Here is a 23,016-nt window from a genome sequence, read left to right as displayed (position 1 = left end):
TTGGGCAAAACTGAGTTAACTATATTAGTTCGGCCCTCTAAAACCATCCCAATTTCTCATGCGGCCCCTTGGGAAAATTAATTGCCCACCCCTGGCATAGAACCTTAGTTTCCAAACATCAAATAGTGCATGGTGCATTAATCCATTCCCTTAGTTGTATCACAGAGGTATGTTCTGTATACATGCTGGGTTGTATGATCGTCCGTCGGAGTTGATTACAAGCACTGGTGAATCAAGAGGTCAACGTACATTATCTAATTTTCATTTGAACGATGATTTCTAAACAGTTCAATAATTCTTGCCTGGCTGGCTTTAGAGCGGAAGTAGCAATAAATATGGCGGTCGTTCCTGGCGCTTCGCGTACCTAACAACAGTTGGTGGTCTTTTCTTAAACTGGCTTTCAGTGAGTAGGAAAAAACAAAACAAAACATTTGACGTAATAGATGCATAATACTTCTAAAATTGTAGTATGTAACTCATCTGAAGAAACGAATTGGAAGAAACAGTTCAGTGGTTAAGTGGCGTGACATAAGGCATGTTTGTACAAAGCCACCTAACGTATCTTCAGAGAAAAGAAAGAAATGTTTTTTCGTTTAATGAATTTTTCTGGACAACTTTAACGCTGTTTCAACTTGTCAAATAGGTTTGCAAAACTGCGTTTATAATGGAACGATTTAGAATAACCTTTTAACAGTACAGATATTGCATGTCGAGTCGTGCGATCAGGAATTTTAAGTCACAAATTTTAAATCTTTTATTTATTTCTGTTTGAAATTTATTTTTAAAAACTTAAGATTTTGTATTATTGGTTGTTTACTTTATAAGAGCACTTTTTATTGTGTTTTAATTCATATATTTTTGCACTATTTTAAATACTTTTCAGACGCAGGCTGCTGAAAGACGTTGATGTTATTATCATCAATAAAAGTGTGCAGTCAATACAGTTCTTTGTCTTCCATTTCATAATGGCAGAAGTGCATGTAATTGGTCAGATTCTTGGAGCATCAGGATTTCCAGATCACAGTCTTTTTTGCAAATGGGGCATAAATACTAGTAAGTTAAAACTTATTTCGTAAATGTGTTGGCTGTTGTGCAGAACATTTTGAAAATGCATAAAAACAATGTGAACTGCTGCATGCTATTGAATGGATATTTCAGGAATCTCTGTTGTGTTTAGAAGAATAAGCTTTGAGAAGGAGAAGCTGACGGTTTCGTCAGTTGAATTTTTATGTAACTACTTTGAAAACCATTTCTCAAAAATACTTTATTCATCATTGAGAATGAAGTAAGAAAATCTGTTTTAAAAGTACAGTTAAGGAGTACTAATTCCGAAAAGCATTCCTTACCCTTAACTGAGGGAAGGTGTGTGATATGGCCCAGATAAGATCTTTTTGATGGCACTGTTTGTCCAAAGGTGGTGCCTGGAAGGTTTTGGCTGGCTTACGTGAGGGACAGACACAGGTTGACAACCCACAGAACCATGAAGCAGCATATTGGGCACACCCAATTGACATTCACTTTGCTACAAGGGGCATTCAGGGTCTGCCGTTTTTTCTCTTTAAATGAAAGGATGTAGTCATGGGGTGGACATCTGTATGTGGGTGTTATATATTGGCTTTGCATTGATGTGCTGGTTTGATCATGTGTAATGACATATTTTAGTTGTTTTTATTGGAATCTTAATTTTGATTGTACAGGCGGTCCTCGGGTTACGTCAGCTCCAAGTTACGATGTTTCGTGGTTATGATACATCTCCCATTCACTGTATAAAGCCTTGTTTCGACTTAAGTGGTTTAAATGTCGTAATGCGAACTTCATGTTTGGTGTGTGCGGTGGAAGAATTAAACGTATTTTATATGTGTTTTTTGATAATTACTGTGTTAGGACAGGTGTTAGGATATGAGAAGTGCTTAAAGTATGTTATTTATGTACAGTATGTACATATGTTCCGACTTACAGCGAAAATCGGTTTATGACGCGGCGTATGAACGGAACAATGTCGTAAGTCGATGACTGCCTGTATCTTTACTGGAATTGCACTTGTGAAGGTGTACTTAGTTCCTTATATTAGAAATCTGAACAAATCTTTCTTTTTGGTCATAAACAATAGAGATCAGTTGAATTGTGGGTCTTCTAGCCAGTGGCATTCGCATTTGTTGAAAATAGCGTATACTTTCATCTTCCAAGATGTGGATTTTTTTCTTGTAACATTCATCCTTTTATGTGACTTTATTTCCTCTGTGCGTTATCTTTTTTCCCCTAACAGTTTTCCTACTACCCTTGGACCATTTTTTATTTGCTGACATTACTTGTCCTTCATTATTTTATTATTGTTTTCTTGGTAAAAGTAATACCAAGTTTTAAATTGCTTTTAAATGTTGATCCTTTTAAACTCATTTTTGTGAGGTCTTTTGATGTTACTTTTTCGTTAACTTACAATTGAAAATAATTTACTAATCCAAAAATATACTATTAACAATATTTACTAATCTAATAGCAGCAGCACAGGCACACTGTTATAGTTACTAGGTTGGTAGCTTCTCTCTTTTTATTTAAATATATATTATTTGTCTGCTGCAGTTTCAGATGTGCACCTCTTTAAACACATTAAGTCTGGTAAGACCTTTCTTATTATAGGTTTTGTTTGTTGCACTTTCAGGCTGGCCACGAATACATTTCCAGGTCTGGCATCAAGATCAATTTGGGCGTAATGAGTTGTATGGATATGGATTTTGCCACATTCCAACATCACCTGGCATGCATGAGATTGAATGCCCAACATGGCGCCCTACAGGTTCCTTTATGGATACAGTCTCACAGTTCTTTCTTGGGGGCAGTCCTCAGCTGAAAAATCCTGACCTTATATACAGTGGGGCTGACCGGTACCGCCTGCACACCATAGCCATGGGCAAAGTTCATCTGCGTATTGGAATCATCCTCAGGAACTTTGACAAATTTGGTATTGAATGTTAGGGTGTATTCAGCCATGTGGAAGTTTTGCAGACCCAACTCTCCTTATGACTCTTACTGATGTGACTCCTGAAGAAAACAACATTTTTTTGTTTGTGTTTTGGAAGGCCAACAAAGCTGAGACTTTCCATCTGACTCAGTCTTTCATCATGTATTCACACAGCATAATCCCATCTATTATTCCTTTTTCTATTTTCTTGATATATTATGTCATAATGCTTAGTACAAATACACTTTCTTGGGGGTGGGGTGGGGGGGGGTGTCAGGTGTAGCACAGGGTTTAAAAAAAAAAATTAGTGGAAAGTGGCGAAGACCAGCTCAGTATCATTGTATGATACATAACTGTATAATTCAACCCTGTAGGACATAAAAAATTCTATTTTTTTTCCAAGGAATTTCCACGGGAATTATTTGAACATAATGTAGCTAATATACCACTGTCTTCTGCTTGGCTTTGGCACAAGATTGGCAGCATTAATCTTTTTCAAATATCTTAATAAAGATCTGCCTGAGAAAGTACTCAGAAAATATTCCATTTTAATGTATAATAGAAGCAAACCTGGAGCTTCTTGCTCTAACAGAGAATGAAGATTTGTTAACTAGACCCCGACTTATTTTTATCTTAGTTCATCAGTTCCCTTACCCTTTATCTAATGAAGACTTGTAGAAATTTGTTTATTCTGAACCATTATCATATTTATCTGAAATACATAATTTGTAATACTTTATTGTATGTTTTTTTTGTATTAAAATTATTGGCATTAAAGTCTTTGGCAATGATACAGTTTTACTGATTATATACTCATAAATAGTTCACTTCTTAAATTTTTTTATTTTTGTTTTCATCATCATTGCCACCATCATACCAACACACACACACATATTAAATAAAAAATACATAATATTATGCCAGCACATTTATTCTTAGTCCTACTGCCAAGGTGGATTATCTTTCAGTCGCTTGCAAGAAAGTAGATTTTACACTGATAGAGATGAATTTTCCTGTAAAGTATGCTGCAGTAAATATCTGTTTATCACAAATGCAGCATTATCTCTGGGACTTCAAGAATTCTGGCATCACAAAACCAGCAGGTACATAATCCTCAGAAGTTGGCTTTATCATGGCAAAGAATTTAAATCGCTGACCCATCTTTTCAGGATTGGTAAGCATGTCATAACCAGTGAGCAAAGTCTTCCAGTTCTCTTGTCTGGCCTTTTGAAGCAACATCTGTCACAGGGCAAACAAAGTGGTAGAGAGACTTTTTACACAGACTAGAATTTAAGAAAAAAAATAGAGAATGTAGAAAATGGTATTACAATCAAGATCACTAAAAGCTGTTCTGTGATTGTATCTATATGTGTTTATCTACTTCTGATGTATGTCTCTCATGGCCATCAACCAGGGCTGTCTTTTCTCAGTTTATTTTTTTTAATACCTTCCACACCAAAATAACGCTGAAGAGTATCAATAATTATGATTTCAACTCTGTGGTCCGCCTACTTATTCTGTCTCGGAAACGCTGATCTTTCTCTGCATATAGCATCTGTTTACAGCACTGGCTGTCTTGCTGTGGTACAGCCTTACTTGCTGACTCAGCTTAAAACACTAATCCCCCACTCCTTCACCATATGAATGACTGTTGTAGACTTTTGTGCACAATGCATTGAGCTTGTTTCCAAGCAGGAAATTATCATCATCATCCTTATTATTATTACTGCAACAAAGTTCTGCATTTTCGTATGAAATGCAGGACGGTAGCTCAGGGGAGCTAGGCATGTTGGTGACAAATATAACTTGTAACACCCACATTAACATAATACTGCAGAGGACTGTTATATACAATGTTTAAATGTCAATCACTTAAAAGAATGGCATGTGGCTCATGAGCCCCCCCACACCAGCTCTTTCCTACACTAAAGACAACCATGTGCAAAGCAAAGGACAACAAGAATTTAATAAACATACACGTGATGCAAAATACCTACGAACAACAAGTTAGCTTATCTAAAAGGGATCCTAGTACTATCCATGCTCTCTGCATTTCCAAAGGCTACAGTGCTGTTAACTCCTGCTATAATCGCCATCTGTTCTCACATATGTACATCACCTTGGCTTTAGTAGTTGTTACTGTTGCCCTTGTAGTGCACATTCTTTCTGTCTCAGTCTCTCCTTGTTGCAAGTTAAAACTTATGATGAGGTGAGAAGGAAGTCCGAAGCCAATGACTATCCACTCATAGTTCCCCACCAACTGACCTCTGTCAGTTCTCTTCCATATCAGAGACAAATTACTGCTTTTCCATCGACACAGATACCGAGCACTGTCTTGGTCTAGGGACGTTACAAGGTTTCTTTGACAATTGCTTTTTCACTCAATTACAATGTTACACAGAACAGAGTGGTACACACTGGGATAAGAAAATTACATGTATAGCTGCCAAATGAACACCACCCTGATGTGTTGTAATCCTCCTGACTGGTGCTTCAGAGTGTGGGCAAATACACATTCTCTTCTTCTTTGAGAAAAATGATTTCTTCTGCCAGCCTTGGCATCAAACATCTATCTCCCACAAGTAGCCCCAGTTCTGGAGACATAGTCCTTGAAGTTTTCACAAAGACAGCTGGCAGTCCAAATAGTCCACTGTCACTGCTCCCTCCCCCAAGCGTTCCAAATTTCTCACAAGTCAACCAATTAGCCCGTTCAAACAGGCAAACAACCACACCCTACTGGCCACTGACAGGTGACCCGGGATGTGAGGTGGACTTTTTTTTTTTGCACTGTCTTACCCAGTGTAAAAAGACCTTGGTGTTTTCTTTCTGTCCATCCATCAGATGCAACTGTTGTGACACTTCTCTGAGCCTGGCCAAGCAAGTGCCCATCATCAAGCCCCTCTGCCCTACTTTTTGTACTTGCATTGAGGGCAGCAGACACTTAGCATGCAACTGTGCTCTTTATTGGTCTAAGACTGTCTACCTTTCTTGTAAACAAAGTCTTTTTAATTACTTAAGGTTTCTCTGCCTGTGCACTCATGATCAATTTTAGTCTAGACTTGAATTGTGGGAAATTTTCCTGCCCCGCTTTAAGTTACTATGTGACAATTACATCAGTATCAGAAAAAAGCATATTTTACCTGAAGCCGGACTCCTATGCCCATGTTCATAAGGAAGCTCTGTTGTGTGATTGGGCCAAATACAGAGACTGAAATAAAAGATGTCATACTCTTACATCCAAAACATGGGTTGTAACTCTCTTTGCGTGTGTGCATGCACATGCACGTTTATTCATGCTCACATTGTGATATCACATTCAGATATCCCTGCACGCAGTTTTGTTTCCTTTTTTCTTTACCTTTGTAGGTAATGCTCTACACTACCTTCTAAGAGTAGTAGGCTATATAAAAAAAACAATGCACTGTATTTGAGCAACACTGTGGGCTATTCTCAGTATAGCCGACACTTGTGTCCATTCAAACACAACTTATTAGAACTATTATATATATGTTCAAATATATGTTCAAAATTATTCTCCTTGGCAACACTCACAAAAATTACTTTCTTTACACTCTGCTCATCCAAGTGGAACAATATGCCTCTTTCCTAATAGACCTTCATCAACCTGGAATTTTTGTTACTTAAAATAAGTCTAATTTAAACATCACTTCTGACTGTTCTCCATCCAGTTTTTAGTGTTTAATGCAATTTCTCAGTTGTATTTATCACAAATACCAAGCTTTTGTAACTTTTCTTTGAAACCTTCAAACTAAGTGATGCTATTGGCAGCAAGACTAACGAGCAGATTTTAAAGTGTGCAGCATTTGAAATATTTACTACTGCATGTGAAGAAATTTAATTAGTGTTTTGTACCTTCTTTGGCACAACCCTTGAGATATGAAAAGTCCACATCAGCAGTCAGGTCAGCAGAACCAGGCTCCAATAGTGGATCATGGAGTTCATGCTTCTGGAACCCCTGAATAATCATATATGCATACACACATATGTACTTGCAAACACTAACATTAATAACATTAACTGCTTTATGGAAACTTTTAATTTTATTTTTAAGAAATATGCTACGGCTTATGAAGATTAAGAGAGATGTAAATACATTAATACATAGCAGCAGTGAGAACTGTGTCCTAATGCAACCTATCAATGAGTCCATATTTTCTGTATTTAAAGAATCTTTGTTTCCAACAATGGTAATGTTTCCAACTACATAGAAACATGTATAAATCACATACCTGAACCGAAAATCACATGCAGAAAAGAGGTTTCTAAATGTAAGCGATTTGAAAATGTAAGAGTTTACATCAGATGTCTTAAAGTATCATGCATGTTAAGCCACATATACACAAGATGATATTTTGTCGTAACTATTACCAAATATCATTGACAGTTTTATATCCATAAAAAGATGATCATAGTAATTAAAGAAGTTTCTCAGCAACAGGGACTGGGATCACTATATTACTGAAATGCACATCGATATGTACACTTTCTGCAAATTAAGAATAATTCTATCTAGGCCTTAAAATCCCCAACAATCTGAGGATCTAAAACCCCCCAGCAACCTGAGGGTCTAAACACCCCAGCAATATAAGGATCTGAAAACTCTTATCAATTGTAACTGGAATCTAAAATCTCTTTGGGTTTTATGCAAAGAAGACACTAAGAGTGCACCTAATAAATTTAGATATGTTTTTCTGAGAAAGACTATGCAGAAGTTAATTCTAAACAACAGGCAAGAGTTCTTTCTTATTTCAATCTTTAAAATATTCTCTGAGAAAATCAATTGCACAGGAATGCATGTGCAGGTATGGTATGTTCTCTCTATGGACTGTACTGACCCGAAATGTGTCTCCTTTCTCACCAGAGTGGCCATAGTCAGCAAAAAGAGCAAACCCTCCATGCTGCTGAATTCTCTTTGATACCTCTTGAACTATTTGCCCAGCAGCAGGACATACCTCAATGTGACAGCGATCATCGTTCTCCAAGACCTGTGTAAGCATCAATAAATACTAGTAAGACTATATTAATGTAAAATAGTTTTTTTTATATACCATGCATATTTACACTGTTTAATAATTTCACTTAACTTTTTGTTTTTAACCCGAATTCTGCGCTTGGCTGCACTGGTTCTTGTTGATCTTTCTTCAAAATCTGCTAAGTGATTTGTGCTCAGTATAGAAACTAAAAAGACAGTAGAATTCGTTCAGGTTTCATCACGTTTAGAGTCTGTTTCAATTTCAAATCAAATTAATCAAGCTCATATTTTTGCTGCATCTTCTAATCAGCATATTACTTTTATTAGTCAAGAGATATGCATAAGAGTGTCTGATGGGGTGCACTGTTCACTGTGGGAAGTCAATAGTGTCCATTCCTTCCATTTATGCCTCTTAGCAGAAGATGAGTTCTCACACACATAGTGGTTGTCAGCTTACAGCTCAGAATTTTAATTACTGACTGCTGAAGGTCACCATTTTATTGTTTTGGTTTTGTTGTGTTTATAGCATATTCATATCTCTATATAGCATTTAGAAAACTTGGAATGCAAACTATAAAAGTTAATTTTAAAATATGAACAGTGTGAAATCCAAATAAAATAAATTCAAGTCTAAAGAAATCAAGTCCAACAAAAATTGTTTATGAAAGAAAGTAATTTTAACTTAAGCATTAAATGTTAATTGGTGTTAAAATCCAGTTTTCATCATGTTCTCATGTTTCTAATACCATTTCATTTCCACTAATATGTGTAACCATGAAGCTCCAGAGCTGTCAGCTTACTTTAAGGAAGGATACAGAAGCCGCTGTTGGCCCAGGGGAAAGAACAAAACGTAGAGATGAATCTGATTCATCGTCAACATCCACCAGCACTTCACACCAACCCTTCTCTGTTTTCTGTTTGAACAGGAAACATACTAACATTTTTACAGTTCATTTGAACATGTATAGCAAAAAAAAAAAAAAAGACAAAAAAGTCTTCTTAGTACAAGAGCAAGAAATTTGGAGCCATGAAGAGTGGAGGAAGGTGTAAAATAATTTATTGAGACTGTCATCCGCCATAAAACAAGTGGAAATAAGTTTATTTTTTTGTGTACGATAATTATTCTTTAAAGCAGTTCTCACTAGTTTCAGATATGAAAGAAATGCAACAGGCTAAAGACTATTTGCTTATTATCACTGAGATAAAAAATGTATGCACATGCTGACAAGTTGTATCTTTCCTTCACATGTCAACAAACATGCGCCGTGGTGCCTCAGCATTCGTGTTGAGCTGCAGAGAGCTAAGGTGGAGTGTTGATGATATGAGAGTTTTTGGCGTAGATCTGGGTTGGCTGTCCCTAAACAGATACTAAATACTGCCAAGCGTGCAGTCATCCACCTTGTTTATTTGGCCAAAACTGAATTCCCCTATGCTCATGTCAGTACTTGTTCATTGAGCAGAAGCCTATTTAGGACATGCAACCACCTGTTGGGCCACACAAACAGGCCACAACTGCCCACAGTCATTGCACCTGCTTTACTACCTGAGGCTTTCAGCAAGTTTTTTGTCCACAAGATTCTTGACATCTAAGCTAAACTTGATCAACTCTCTGTATGAGTATGTATGCCTGCCCTTGTAAGCAAAAGAAAAATTTCTGTCTTGGGTCTCCTCAACAGACAATAAAGTCTGATTTGATTTGATTGATTGATTTGAAACCCCACAACTTGTCCACTGAACCCAGTTCCCACCCCACTACTGGTAGTGTAGAAAATGTATTTCTACCCATTGTCTTTTTGTTGAGGTGTTTAGTGTGTTGGTTGCTTGGTTAGGACAAATGGTCGATTCTGTAGTTAAAACAGGGACAAAACATCATGTGCGGGCCAAGCTGGCACATCTCCCCTGGCTAGCGCGACAACCATCTCGCTGCCGGTGTCCAGTGTCGGTGTCAACTTCGTCCGAGCACCTGACGTGGACGGCCGCGCGTGACGTACGGCCAGGGGAGATAATTGTTCCACGCCTTCTGGTAGTGATTTCGGGCCACCCTCCTCGGCGGGGTAAAACCCCACAAAAAACGAACAAAGTAGGGAGGAGTGGAAAGAACTTTACTTTTCTGGGTGGCGAGGTGGATATCGGCCGACAGAAAGTCCGTCGGGAGAAAGGACGTAAAAGACCCACGGGACTCTGAATTATACTGAGTTGTGAACTTTATCTTGTGAATATTGGATGTACTGTGGACACTGGAATCATTAGGACAGTGTGAACTTTAAATGACGAGCATATAACAAGTGGAGTCATCACGCCAGTGCGAACTTTAACTTGTGAATATTGGATGTATCAGCGACCAGCACCATAGCGAAAAAGCCAGAAAGCTAAGTTTGAGATTACCTATGGAATGCTTGTAAACTATCTTCTTGTAAATATATATGCACTCTGTTAATTATATTCTTATCATTAAGTTTGAAACCTTGTTATTGAATCTGTTGTAATAGGTGTGTGGGAGAATGCTAGATGACTGAATGCAATAGTCAGACATTGCGCACAGGGCCCACGTAACGGTACATTACAACTGGCGAGCCTGACGTAGAGTATTAATTTATTAAGTTAAATTAATCTGATGCGAACTGTGGAATACTTCTGATAATTGTTATAGCATTGGTATTTGTGCTATTTTTTTTTTTTTTTTTTTAAGTTGTGATACCATATATCTAGACTTTGCTTTGTGTTTAAATTGGAACCATGGGTGGCAATGACATAGAGTTTCTAGAAAAGGCGCTCGAGGTTATGCAACAGCTAGAGCGAGAGGGGGAAAGGAGGGGATATAGTGGTGACACCCTCGGTAACTTTATTCTGGAGGGACTTGACGTGTTTGACAGACAAAGACACGAGTCAGAAAGGAAAAAAGTAGAAGCAACGTTAGAAGGGAAAAGGCTAGTGGAAGAAAGAGGAAGACTAGCGTTAGAAAAAACTAAATTAAAGTTAAGGGGAATCATCAAAAAGAGCGAATTAGAAGACCGGATAGAAACTGAAAAGGAAAACCTTGGCAGAGACATTGTGAATGTGACATGGAGGCATTTCGGGACGTCACGCATTCGTTGAATCTGAAGTGCAGAAACTAGAGCACGCATCCCAGGAACGCATTAGAAAGTTGGAGCTAGGATATTGGTTAGAGATTGGAGAGAAACAACAACAAGTCGAAAAGATGCAAGTAGAGATAGAGAAAAGGATAGAGGCGAACAATCGCCTACTGCAAGAGATTGAATCGCAATATTACGGGGGACCACCCTTCCCACCAAGTTTTACACCCCAGGAACCAAAAGCCGCAGCAATCAAGGTTCAAATGACGGACAATGATTCACACGATGCTGAGAATTTCAGAACGACTAGCCAGCACACCACATATGCCATAGAGATAGGGGATGGTGAAAGCGAAAAGGTTGATGTTGAGACCGGTTCTGTAGATGATGACGGAGAAGAAACGAAAGAGCTGGATATCAAAACAGACAGCGAAACCCACCAGCTCCTTGAGAAGAAACCTGTGGTAGAAAGCACCGCAGAGTCCGAGACTCAACAGAAGAATGAAGAGGTGGAAGTCGAGAAGACACAGTTAACAGTGGAAGAGAAACCACCAGAAAAGATCTGGATAAAAAGATTCAAGGACATACTGATGATTTTGAACCGGCTCTTCCGCAACCCAGAAATTCAATAGATAATAAGGATGATGAGGACGAAGAGAATGACGTCACGACAAGCTCGGCAGATCCTAATGAAAAAGAAACCAACGAGCTGAATGGCACAACAGAGAGCCAAACCTACCAACACCCTAGAGAGAACCCTGTGGTAGACAGAATGACAGAGAAGGACGCTCAGACGAAGCAAGAAGCAGAAGGAAACGCTAGGTCGAAGGAAGAGAACAATGAGCTAACTGCGGAGAAGAATCAAACTGAAAAGTTCGATTAAAAATGATTCAAGAAGAGGGTGACTTGAGCCTGGCTAATAACTTGAACCTGACTAAGTGTGTGGAGAGCGGATCAGAATCCAGAATAGAGAAAATGATCCCAAAAATTGAGAACGGAATTAAGCAGTTAGGAAAGGCAATCAAGTCCAAAATGAAGTTGTACGAAGAGAGCAAGTACTACTCTGCTTGTAGGGATCGTGCTAAACGGCACCAGTCGAAACTTCTAGCAACGAGAAGAAAGCCAAAGAGAAAACGGCATCGTAGACATCGGGCCACGCCGACCACAGTAGACGGGCGGCACACAGTAGACAAAGAGAAAGGAAAGAGAACACGAAAACTGTATTCTAGCCCCTGGGTCACAGTAGACGGGCCTGACATAGAGGTTGCCCGTGGTAACAAGAACAAACAGACAAAGACAAGACGGAGAAAACTGCACTATAGACAGCTGGTTACCTCCACCATAGTATATGGGTTACAGACAACTAGCATGTAACGAGGTAGATTATCAGGTTTTGACCACTTTTGTTGTCGACTGTATTATGACTATGATGATGATTGCGATGATGACTTTGATGGATGATTATAGCTATAGTAAGTACAGGAGTGTACTAACGACGATTTTTTTCTCCTCTTCTATGATAATAATGAAGATGATGATTGCTGTATGGTCAACGATGACGATGAGGAGGAGGATTGCACTAACAATGAATTTGTATTATGATGATGTTTTATAACCAGTCTCCGTGCGTATCAGCTGTTCACAATCTGCAATACTGCAGTTGGCCTTTTATGTAACACGCTATCAACACTGCTAGCACTGAAAGTTTTTTTTTGTGTGTGAGTGTATTGTACTCAATGGAGGGATTGATGTATTTCTGAACCCAGGGCCAGCTATGTTCATGTAAAGGTTATAGTGGCATGGGAAGGCTAGTCCTGAGAGGATAGTCTGTGGGGTAGCACAGTAAGGTGTACCTGTATTATGTGATGGGTTCACCGCCGTTTTTCTCCACCAAGCGGAACATGCGGTACCCAAGGCGGCAGAGTAAGCGTCTGCGCGCCAGCAGAACCGAGGGGTTGCTGCATAGATTATGTTGGTATGATGTTATGTGATGGGTTCACCGCCGTTTTCTCCACCAAGCGGAACATGCGTACCCAAGGGCGGCAGAGTAAGCGTCTGCGCGCCAGCAGAACCCGAGGGTTGCTGTACAGCGTCGGGGACATAGGTCACGACGAGTTTTTTTTGACAGGGATGACCACCAACCAAATGGGGTACCCCTAGTGTAACCGGCTGAAGTGTTAAAAGCCGCAGTGGCTAGGCAGTTGTGTGAGAAAAGTGCATGTGCTACTGCACGAACCAGATTGCTGAACACGCTGTGTAAAACGCACACTTTTATCGAGAGGAGATGGTTCTATGTAAAGTAGTCTTTGCAACACGCAATTTTTTTTGAGGTGTTTTGAGGTGCATTGGTTTATGTGGTAATAGTAACTTTTTCTTTTTATGAATGTTCATGGCTGTAATTGATTACTGTTGCTTTATTCATTTAACAGATGCTTATGTGGTAATGATTTTACCAACTGTTTGGATTTAATTGAACTATGCTAATTCATTTCACGTCATGTTATTATGTATGGATTTGTATTTTGAAAAATTGTGCCTTAGCAGGCACAATTTTTCCCCCGGAGAGAGGAGTGATGTAGAAAATGTATTTCTACCCATTGTCTTTTTGTTGAGGTGTTTAGTGTGTTGGTTGCTTGGTTAGGACAAATGGTCGATTCTGTAGTTAAAACAGGGACAAAACATCATGTGCGGGCCAAGCTGGCACATCTCCCTGGCTAGCGCGACAACCATCTCGCTGCCGGTGTCCAGTGTCGGTGTCAACTTCGTCCGAGCACCTGACGTGGACGGCCGCGCGTGACGTACGGCCAGGGGAGATAATTGTTCCACGCCTTCTGGTAGTGATTTCGGCCACCCTCCTCGCGGGGTAAAACCCACAAAAAACGAACAAAGTAGGGAGGAGTGGAAAGAACTTTACTTTTCTGGGTGGCGAGGTGGATATCGGCCGACAGAAAGTCCGTCGGAGAAAGGACGTAAAAGACCCACGGGACTCTGAATATACTGAGTTGTGAACTTTATCTTGTGAATATTGGATGTACTGTGGACACTGGAATCATTAGGACAGTGTGAACTTTAAATGACGAGCATATAACAAGTGAGTCATCACGCCAGTGCGAACTTTAACTTGTGAATATTGGATGTATCAGCGACCAGCACCATAGCGAAAAGCCAGAAAGCTAAGTTTGAGATTACCTATGGAATGCTTGTAAACTATCTTCTTGTAAATATATATGCACTCTGTTAATTATATTCTTATCATTAAGTTTGAAACCTTGTTATTGAATCTGTTGTAATAGGTGTGTGGGAGAATGCTAGATGACTGAATGCAATAGTCAGACATTGCGCACAGGGCCCACGTAACGGTACATTACAGGTAGACTGTCTCGATGTCCTAGCCCTGGCCCTAACTGAAATAGTAAATGACAGCTTGTCCTCTGGCATTTTCCCATCTATGTTCAAAACAGCATTAGTGAACCGCTGTTAAAAAACCCTACTCTTGGCATCAACGTGCTAGTAGTTCGCAAGCAATTTCTATCCTATCTTTACTTTGAAAATTTGATTTCTCCATCAGTCTGCCAGTTCCCCTTTTCATAGCACTGAGACTGCCCTGCTTAAGGTGACAAATGACATTTTGTCTGCTCTGGATAGAGATGATATCTCATTTTTGACAGTAGACCTGTCTGCTGCCTACTCTCATTCATAGACTAAGTACTCTCTATGGCATCTCAGGCTCCCTGGTTTTGGTCGTATCTTTCAGATAAAACTCAGTCAGTTATAGTGGGTGGTTGCATGTCTCCACCAGTCTTTTCTCACTTAGGAGTCCCCCAAGGTTCTGTACTTGGTCCCATCATCTTTATCATGTACATAAAGCCACTTACTACTCTAATTCAATCTCACTCTATATCTGATCAATCCTTTGCTGACGACACTCAGCTGTATACCAGCTGTTCTCCTTTTCAGGCACACAGTTCTCCAGAACATCCAAGACAGTATTTCTGATATTAGACTATGGATGACCCACAAGCTAAAACTAAATGACAAAAAAACAGAAAGTTAAATTTTTTTCAAAGAGGACAGCCAGAGTTTACCCTTCACTGCCTGTCTCTTTTCAGGTAGACAATGTCGATATTCCTTTTGTAACTTTAAAACATAACTTAGGTTACATAAGGTCTGCTGACATGTCTCTTAATGAGCATGTTTCTCCCATATGTTGAGCTCCGGAAGATCAGTTCCATTTACTATACTCTGTCCATCTCAGCCACCAAAATTCTCATCAGCTCATTTGACTGTCTAAACTAGACTACTGCAACTCTCTTTTTGCTGGCTGTCCACAGTACCTCATTGATAAGCTTCAGAAAGTCCAGAACTCAGCTCCTTGTCGCTTTTTCCAGACTCACAAATCTGAACATCACACCACTTCTTTACTCTCTTCATTCGCTACCAATTAAAACTAGAATAGACTACAAGCTCTCAACTCTATGCTATGGATTCTTTGAAGGCCCCTCCGCCCACTACTTTACTGAAATCTTGTCTGTCCACACTCCTGCCAAAAACCTTCGTTCCTCATCAGACTCCCGCATTCTATCCCTCCCTCCCACAAAGACAGTCACATACGAACAATGGACATTTGCCACTCAGACTACAAGGCTACATTCACACATTCTCTGAGAACACAGCTGTTCACAAAGTACTATCCCTGAATTACTATTCTTACTTCCATGGCAATACTGTCATGCTAACCATTATGTTCCCCTGTGGGACCCCGGGGTATGCTTGCCTAGCAAGCATTGCAAGAATAGGGTCCCTGCCATCCAGCCAGGCATGTCGTAAGAGGCGACTAAGGTGGACACCTCACCTAGAGGTAAAATAGGTTGTGGTAGGGCTAACAACCCCACCATGTAAAAAAAAGCATGTTACAGAAACCAAAACCAGAGAACTCGTCATAGATGGCGAAGGTAATGAAGCACACCAGGAGACTGGACTAATGACGGACGACAGCCAAACCCGAAAGGGAGCTGGCGCCCGACAGCGGATTTACTGAAGCCGAGGCATAAATGAGGGTGGGGTGCTGGAACGTCCAGACCTTGTACCAGACTGGCAGGATGCTCCAATTAGTCAAGGAGTTGACAACTACAACTTGGACATCCTGGGAGTCAGTGAGGTCAGATGGACCGGCACAGGAAAGAGGAGACTAGCGTCAGGACATACCATCTTGTTCTCAGGAAGATCAGACGCTCAGCACTCTGAAGGAGTAGCTCTACTCCTCAACAAGAAAACGGAAAGGCACTGCTGGAATGGAAGCCTTATGGACCCAGGCTTTTGAGAGCAAGATTCCATTCCAAGTACACCAAGCTGACAGTGCTAGCCTGCTATGCACCAACAAATGACTCTGAGGCAGAAGACAAGGATGCTTTTTACGATCAGCTCCAGGCAGCCTCAGAAAGCGTTCCAGCCCACGACATGTTGCTCATCGTCGGCGATCTCAATGCCAAGGTAGGAAGTGACAACACCTGCAGGGAGCATGTCATGGGCAAACATGGAATTGGAACCATCAACGACAACGGAGAGAGACTGGCAGACTTTTGTGAAGAAAACAACCTACTGATTGGTGGCACACTCTTCCAACACAAAGACATCCACAAGGCAACATGGACATCACCAGATGGGATCACAAAGAACCAGATAGACCATGTCATCATCAACCGAAAATGGAGGAGCTCACTTCAAGATGTTAGAGCCTACAGAGGAGCAGACATTGCCAGTGACCACACTCTTGTGATAGCCACAGTTTCTCTGAAGCTGCGTCGACCACGAGGAAAACAGGCACGTCAGCAGAGAGTGGACTCCGGCAAACTGAAAAATCCAGCCACCGAAAGGGCCTTTGCTATGGAAGTAAAGAACAGGTTCCAGGCACTAGGAGAGCAACAAGAGATGACCTTAGACGACTTCAATCGAGTCTTACAGGAATCAGGAGAGAAAATACTGGGTTTCCAACGGAAAAAGAAAGAACAGTGGATCAGAGAAGAGACATGGAAGAAGATAGAAGAGAGAAAGTCAGCCAAGCAAAGAATCAACAGCACCAGATCTGAACGCCTGAAAGAACAACACAGACAAAGATATGCAAAACTGAACAAAGAGGTGAAGAGGATGACAAGAACCGACAAAAGATACCACATAGAGAAACTGGCAGATGAAGCAGAAAATGCAGCAAGTAAAAATGACCTGAAGACACTGTACAAGATAAACAAACAGCTAAACAACGGGTTTAAGAACAGTGATGTGCCAGTGAAAGACGTGAACGGTAATGTCGTCGAGGGAGAGGCAGGAAAACTACAGCGCTGGAGGGAGCATTTTGAGTCGGTTCTGAACAGACCAGATCCCCCTCAGCTTGCAGACATCCAGCCAGCAGCTATAGACCTTGACATCTGCACAGACCCACCAAGCCTGGAAGAAGTGACAGCAGCAGTCAAGACAATGAAGAGCGGCAAAGCACCAGGGGCAGATGGAATAACAGCAGAGATGTTGAAAGCAGACGTGAATGTGACAGCTCCCAAGCTGACTAAAATCTTCAGGCAAATTTGGGAATCAGGGCAGCTCCCTGTTGCATGGAAGACAGGGCTCATCTTCAAGTTACCCAAGAAAGGAGATCTTGGAGACTGCAATAATTGGAGGGGCATAACACTTCTTTCCCTCACCAGCAAGGTCTTCAGCAAGATTGTTTTGTCAAGACTGACGGCAACTCTTGAGAAAGACCTCCGACCACAGCAAGCAGGATTTCGCCCTGGGCGATCCTGCTCCGAACACATCTTCATTCTGCGACAGATTCTGGAGCAGAGCAACGAGTGGAACACACCGCTGTACATCAATTTCATCGACCTGGAGAAGGCTTTTGACAGCATCCACCGCGAGTCCTTATGGAAGATCCTGAGGCATTACGGAGTCCCTGCAAAACTTGTTCAGGTCATTGCAATGCTGTACAGCGATTTCAAATCCCAGGTTGTCTGTGACACGGAGCTCACAGACCCCTTCAACGTCAGTACCGGGGTGAAGCAGGGCTGCATTCTGTCGCCGTTCCTCTTCATCCTGGCCATGGACTGGATCATGAAGACTTCCACCGACAGCGAGAGGAGAGGGCTCAGATGGACCATGACTATGACAGCAACAACAGCACTGGAAGACTTGGACTTTGCTGATGACATTGCCCTGCTGTCACACCGCCACCAAGACATGCAGGAAAAAACAAAGGCCTTCTCAGAAACAGCTGAAACCTTGGCTTGAAGGTCAGCACAAAAAGACTAACAGTATGAGAGTGAACGCCAGAGTCCAAGACAGCATCAAACTAAATGGAGAAGAGATTGAGGAAGTTGACAGTTTCACCTATCTTGGGTCCAAAATGTCAAACACCGGGGATGCGGAGGTGGAGATTCTAGCCCGACTGGCGAAAGCCAGTCAGGCCTTTGCCTCACTCAGGAGCACATGGAAGGCAAAAAACATCAGCCAGAAGATCAAGCTGAGAATCTTCAAGTCAAATGTGATCAGCACCCTCCTTTACGGATCAGAATCTTGGAAGATGACCAAAACCATCAGTAACAAGCTTGACGTCTTCCAAAACAGATGCCTCAGGCGCATACTTAACATCTTTTGGCCAAACACCATCACCAACGAAGAACTCCACCGAAGAACTGAAACCGAGTCCATCACCACGCAGGTTCAACGAAGCAGCAGACAGCAGACCTTTCCAGAGTCGCCCTACGATGGACTCCAGACGGCCGAAGAAAACGAGGCCGCCCAAAGGAAACTTGGAGAAGAACAGTGGAAAGGGAGATGAAGGGAAAGGGCTGGACATGGGGTCACCTAGAGCGGGTTTCAGCCGATCGACATCGGTGGCGGACTCTGGTTGAGGCCTTATGTGCAACCTGATGCACGAAGAGAAATAGATAGATAGAACCATTATGTTACGGCTTCGTCTTATACTGTTTGTATCCCTTCATCCATTGCTTTACATTCTACTCTTGTACCTCATTTTCATGTTGTTCAGTTTGTCTATACATACCTCACTGTCCACTGGCTGTTTTCTTTCATTTATCGTAATGGTCTGCGCAGATAGTGCAATCTATCTTGGTCATGATATTGTGTGTTATAAGTTCACAGTATTATGATATGTCTACTGCTTTAATTACTTTTGTTACTTTCCAGGATAAAGCAGCAAGTTTTCCAGTTTTGGGTGTTTTTTTTTTTTTTGGAAGTAGAAGTCTTGTGACAGTTCACCTTTAGTAAGACAATTATTAAAAACAAAAAGATGCTATTCAATGTTTTGAATGTTTTAACAATCGTATGAAAAAGCATACATGCACCTGAGCATGAATAGAGAAGCACAAAACACAAACAAACAAATATATCAAGATCCAAACCTGAAATTTATGTATAGGCAAGGCATCCAAGAACTCATGACCGATAAAAAATGATAATCCTGACGGGACATCTTCCAATGCTCTATACCAGAACACCTTTTGCCCATATTTGGATATTTCCTGACGATAAGGCCCAAGTGTTTCTCCATTAATTGACTCCCCATAATTATTCATTTTCGCTGTAGTTGCTTCTGTTGTCTTATTAGTCAGACGTTCTGCTTGCAGCTGACTTAGCTTGGGGCTTATCTCCACCAGATGAAGAGAAACATGATCACGAATGTCTGCAAACTGAGAAAACACCTGCAAAGTAAACACATTCTGTATGCTTTACTACCATCACAGGAGTGAAGTTTTGGAAACAAGAGTAAAAGAACAGTTGATGAGCGATGACAAAGAATATATTACTAAAATAGAAAACACTGACACAATATGGAATCACCTTCAACCACCGCTTCTGCATATTGAGCTGTTGTGTATGTGTCTGTGTGAGCATGCATAATAGAGGGAGCATGAAAGTGCTCAACTTCAAACACACAAAAAAAATATGTACATATAATACAATGTGGATGATGCCACGGTCCAATTTACCATACCTAAGTACAAACAAATCACAAGGCCCACCCTAAGCATGTCATCTGACAGGGTACCTCGCCCTGGACCAAGCTCAACCACTTGAATGTTCTGACCAGCATAGAGGTTGCTCCACTCGTTGACACACCAGACACCAATCATCTGCATGTGCAACAAGCCTAATTTAAGTATGCCTCTTAAGTCCATTAGCATGCTCGTTAGTATATTTGCTTAATAAGGTAGCAAAGTCAGAGTTTGTACATGCTAGAATATCATGGAAATCTGACTTTACACATAAACTGACTCCCAGAAGTATTACACCTATAAATTTTACAGAAAGTAACATATACTCCTTTAATAACATAAAACAAAAATGTTTGACAAATATATTTTATCTTGCTCATTGGGAAGAACTTCTGTAAAAGTTTTTCATTGAAAGTGAAATATAAATGATTTCAAAACATTTTAGGTATTTGTTTGGATGAAATCTTTAAACTATTTTTTAAAATATTTCTTTTAAATACATGAAGTCATAAAATGTTAATGACAAACAACTTCAGGTCACTTTTGATGTGGACCATTCTTTATATAACTCTTACATTCTTACAAACGTTGAGAACTTCTCCCATTGGCTGATTCTAAAGATGGATAGGCTGCCATAGCAGTTAGTTGACTGTAAGTTCAAGGGTTGTGATAAAAGATGATCAGTTTTGTGCTTACTTCCCCAAACATTTGGCTGATCTCAGGTGAAGTGATGAAGTCCCCCTTACTGCCAAACACATCTCTGTTCATATAGTATCCCTGTAATACAAAATATAGTAACCCTGTAACATAACACATAGTAATCCTGTAACAGCATGAAGTAACCTGGTAGCAGCATATACCAACCCTGTAATACAGAATATAGTAGCCCTGTAATATATTACAGGTCTGCAATAAAATAAATGTGTAACAATAAATTCAAGGGCATTTTCCACAAAAGGAGATAATCCAAGAGATGGTTGTCAAGTACATTCCCTTATAAATCAGCATCCTACATGCTAGGTGGGCAGAGACCATTTTACAGTCATTGGTCCAACAAGCCTAAAACTAGCAAAACTTCTTAACTGAAGTAAAGCACACTTTCAGGCTGCAGCACCTTCCAAATCTGAGATGTGTAGTTGATGTTCAATGCATTTTTCCCAACAAAGATTTCTCTCAAGAATTACTCACTGAAGTAGGACTTGTCAGCACTGTCTTCATATACTCTGCCACTGTGATGGGTCCACTTAATTTGATTTTAGCTATTAAATACTTTAATAACTTGTTTTTTTCCTCAGTTGAGAATGAATGTCTAAGTCCACAATGTCCAGGCGAGACAACTGCAACAGTAAGTGAAAACCTCTCTTTAATTTAAAGTTGGCAGCTGCATAATAGGATTTCCTGTAAATCATCTATTAAGTCTCATGTGGACTGCAATAATCAAGACGTGCAACACAAGGCAGATTTTTAAGAAAACAAACAACATAAGTTCCACCCTAAGTCTTAAATCTTATTTTTAAAAGAGTCAGGTATCAAATATGGATTGTCAAGACTTGGCTTATTTAGTTCCCATGTTTCTCAGAAACTGGCATAACATTTAATATAAAAATGTCTTAAAGCAAGTATCTTAAGTGCTTTTACTATGCTTTTATGTGCCATTTTTAATGCTTTTAAATTTAGCTTATTTTTAGATTAGCACTCTCCACTTTTTACAACCATCCCATCTGCAAAACATGTGTATGTGTATATATAAATAAAACATTTGTCTTGTGCGTTACAATACAGAGGATGGTTGTTGTGCAAATGTTATCAGCTACAAACCTACTTGGGCAATTTATATTTTGTATTGTAAACTAAGGACAACATGTCTTCAATTAAAGTTTATGCTAACTCTAATCCACTATTGTTGGAATGTGTATATGGAAACACAATACACTTGCATGTACATCTTCATGTGTAACCACAATGGTTATCTCAGCCATCTCGACCCTCACATCACAAAGTTACAACTTTGGAAATGTCTGGTTACAAATTCATTTTACATAAGAGACATTGTGCACTTACAACCTTACAGTGACCTTTCCATAATCCCTTGTAAGGATATTTTCACCAATTATTTGTGATAGTTTCCTTAAAAATACATTTTCATTTTGCTTACACTTGAAAAACTGTTTGAATCTGTTTAAAAGTGTACAGATAGGACATATTATGTTATGACAGTAATAAGGTAGATGACAAATGGATGTTAGGAAAGTGGAGTTGGTATATAATATAATACATATGAAAAACCATTGCAGGTAGCTGACACACATACTTCTAATCATCATAAATAAATGTTATAAAATGTTTGTGAATTTTTTATAATTCTGTAAATCCAGTCATATTTGGACACACAAATGCAGCATAGAAAAATCGGTCTGAAACTGTTAACTGAGTGTCCAATATCATAATGAAATATTAGTGTGTGAAATTCTGACAGTGTGAAAACAAGAAAAATAATTGTAAATATAAAATTTGTGTACTCTTTAGGACATCGATTTTTGTTAAACTGCTGTTTTCAACTTGGAGGCAATAAACTATCGGTGATTTTAAAGACTGTATCATCGATGGCTGGCTACGTGGTAACAATCACATTTCAAACGCCCTCCCTCTCTGTCCCCGAGTGAATCTGACACATTGCAGGTAGCGGCTCAATGACTCACGACTACGCACACACAATACAGAAGTTTAAAACATGCTTTTTCACAGATTTTAATCTATTATTAATAACTGGTTTTAAAATTTGTTTAGCACGACCCGAGTAAAATACTTGAAGGGATAGTACATTTGAATGTAAGCGCCTTTCTCAGGACTTGTCTAAGTAAGCAGCACTTGCTGAAGTTTGTCATCTTGGCGGAAGGACAACCCCAAACATAAAAGGTCATTGACCTCTTTTAACGCTATTGGGCCACGTACATGCACAGCATGGTCGTATATTCATCCACAAAACTA

At 40.0% G+C, this 23,016-nt stretch overlaps 2 protein-coding genes across 4 annotated transcripts; one reads left to right on the top strand and one right to left on the bottom strand.

Annotated features, from left to right (window-relative positions):
• The first annotated feature begins 289 nt into the window (after positions 1-289).
• Positions 290-3,752, top strand: LOC112570217 (B9 domain-containing protein 2-like). Of its 2 annotated transcripts, none has more exons than XM_025248552.1 (4): positions 290-403; positions 884-1,053; positions 1,415-1,540; positions 2,660-3,752. In XM_025248552.1, exons 2-4 carry the CDS (start codon positions 966-968, stop codon positions 2,971-2,973), a joined length of 528 nt encoding a protein of 175 aa, XP_025104337.1. In that variant the 5' UTR covers positions 290-403; positions 884-965; the 3' UTR covers positions 2,974-3,752. The 2 variants fall into 2 exon arrangements, with proteins under 2 accessions (XP_025104337.1, XP_025104338.1); XM_025248553.1 differs by having other exon boundaries at positions 319-373.
• Positions 3,753-3,874: 122 nt separating this feature from the next.
• On the bottom strand, positions 3,875-22,958 carry LOC112570216 (protein arginine methyltransferase NDUFAF7, mitochondrial-like). Of its 2 annotated transcripts, none has more exons than XM_025248550.1 (10): positions 22,850-22,958; positions 21,217-21,365; positions 20,725-20,805; positions 20,056-20,166; positions 19,435-19,734; positions 8,753-8,866; positions 7,816-7,965; positions 6,833-6,935; positions 6,100-6,167; positions 3,875-4,198 (listed from the first exon to the last, which is right to left on the bottom strand). In XM_025248550.1, exons 1-10 carry the CDS (start codon positions 22,947-22,949, stop codon positions 4,019-4,021), a joined length of 1,356 nt encoding a protein of 451 aa, XP_025104335.1. In that variant the 5' UTR covers positions 22,950-22,958; the 3' UTR covers positions 3,875-4,018. The 2 variants fall into 2 exon arrangements, with proteins under 2 accessions (XP_025104335.1, XP_025104336.1); XM_025248551.1 differs by having other exon boundaries at positions 19,435-19,722.
• Between the last annotated feature and the right edge of the window lie 58 nt (positions 22,959-23,016).

The sequence above is a fragment of the Pomacea canaliculata genome, linkage group LG8, assembly GCF_003073045.1.
Source record: "Pomacea canaliculata isolate SZHN2017 linkage group LG8, ASM307304v1, whole genome shotgun sequence".
NCBI lineage: Eukaryota > Metazoa > Mollusca > Gastropoda > Architaenioglossa > Ampullariidae > Pomacea > Pomacea canaliculata.
The sequence above is the reverse complement of the archived record's forward strand: the minus strand, read 5'-3'. Positions and strand labels throughout refer to the sequence as shown.

Bases quoted from the DNA above. Each gene is read 5' to 3' on its own strand.
- LOC112570217 (XM_025248552.1), top strand. From the start codon at position 966: ATGGCAGAAGTGCATGTAATTGGTCAGATTCTTGGAGCATCAGGATTT. The intron at 1,054-1,414 runs GTAAGTTAAAAC...GTTTGTCCAAAG, and splicing joins CAAATGGGGCATAAATACTA to GTGGTGCCTGGAAGGTTTTG. The intron at 1,541-2,659 runs GTCTGCCGTTTT...TTGCACTTTCAG, and splicing joins TGCTACAAGGGGCATTCAGG to GCTGGCCACGAATACATTTC.
- LOC112570216 (XM_025248550.1), bottom strand. From the start codon at position 22,949: ATGACCTTTTATGTTTGGGGTTGTCCTTCCGCCAAGATGACAAACTTC. The intron at 20,167-20,724 runs GTAAGCACAAAA...TTGCACATGCAG, and splicing joins TCAGCCAAATGTTTGGGGAA to ATGATTGGTGTCTGGTGTGT. The intron at 7,966-8,752 runs GTAAGCTGACAG...ATGCTTACACAG, and splicing joins CTTCTGTATCCTTCCTTAAA to GTCTTGGAGAACGATGATCG.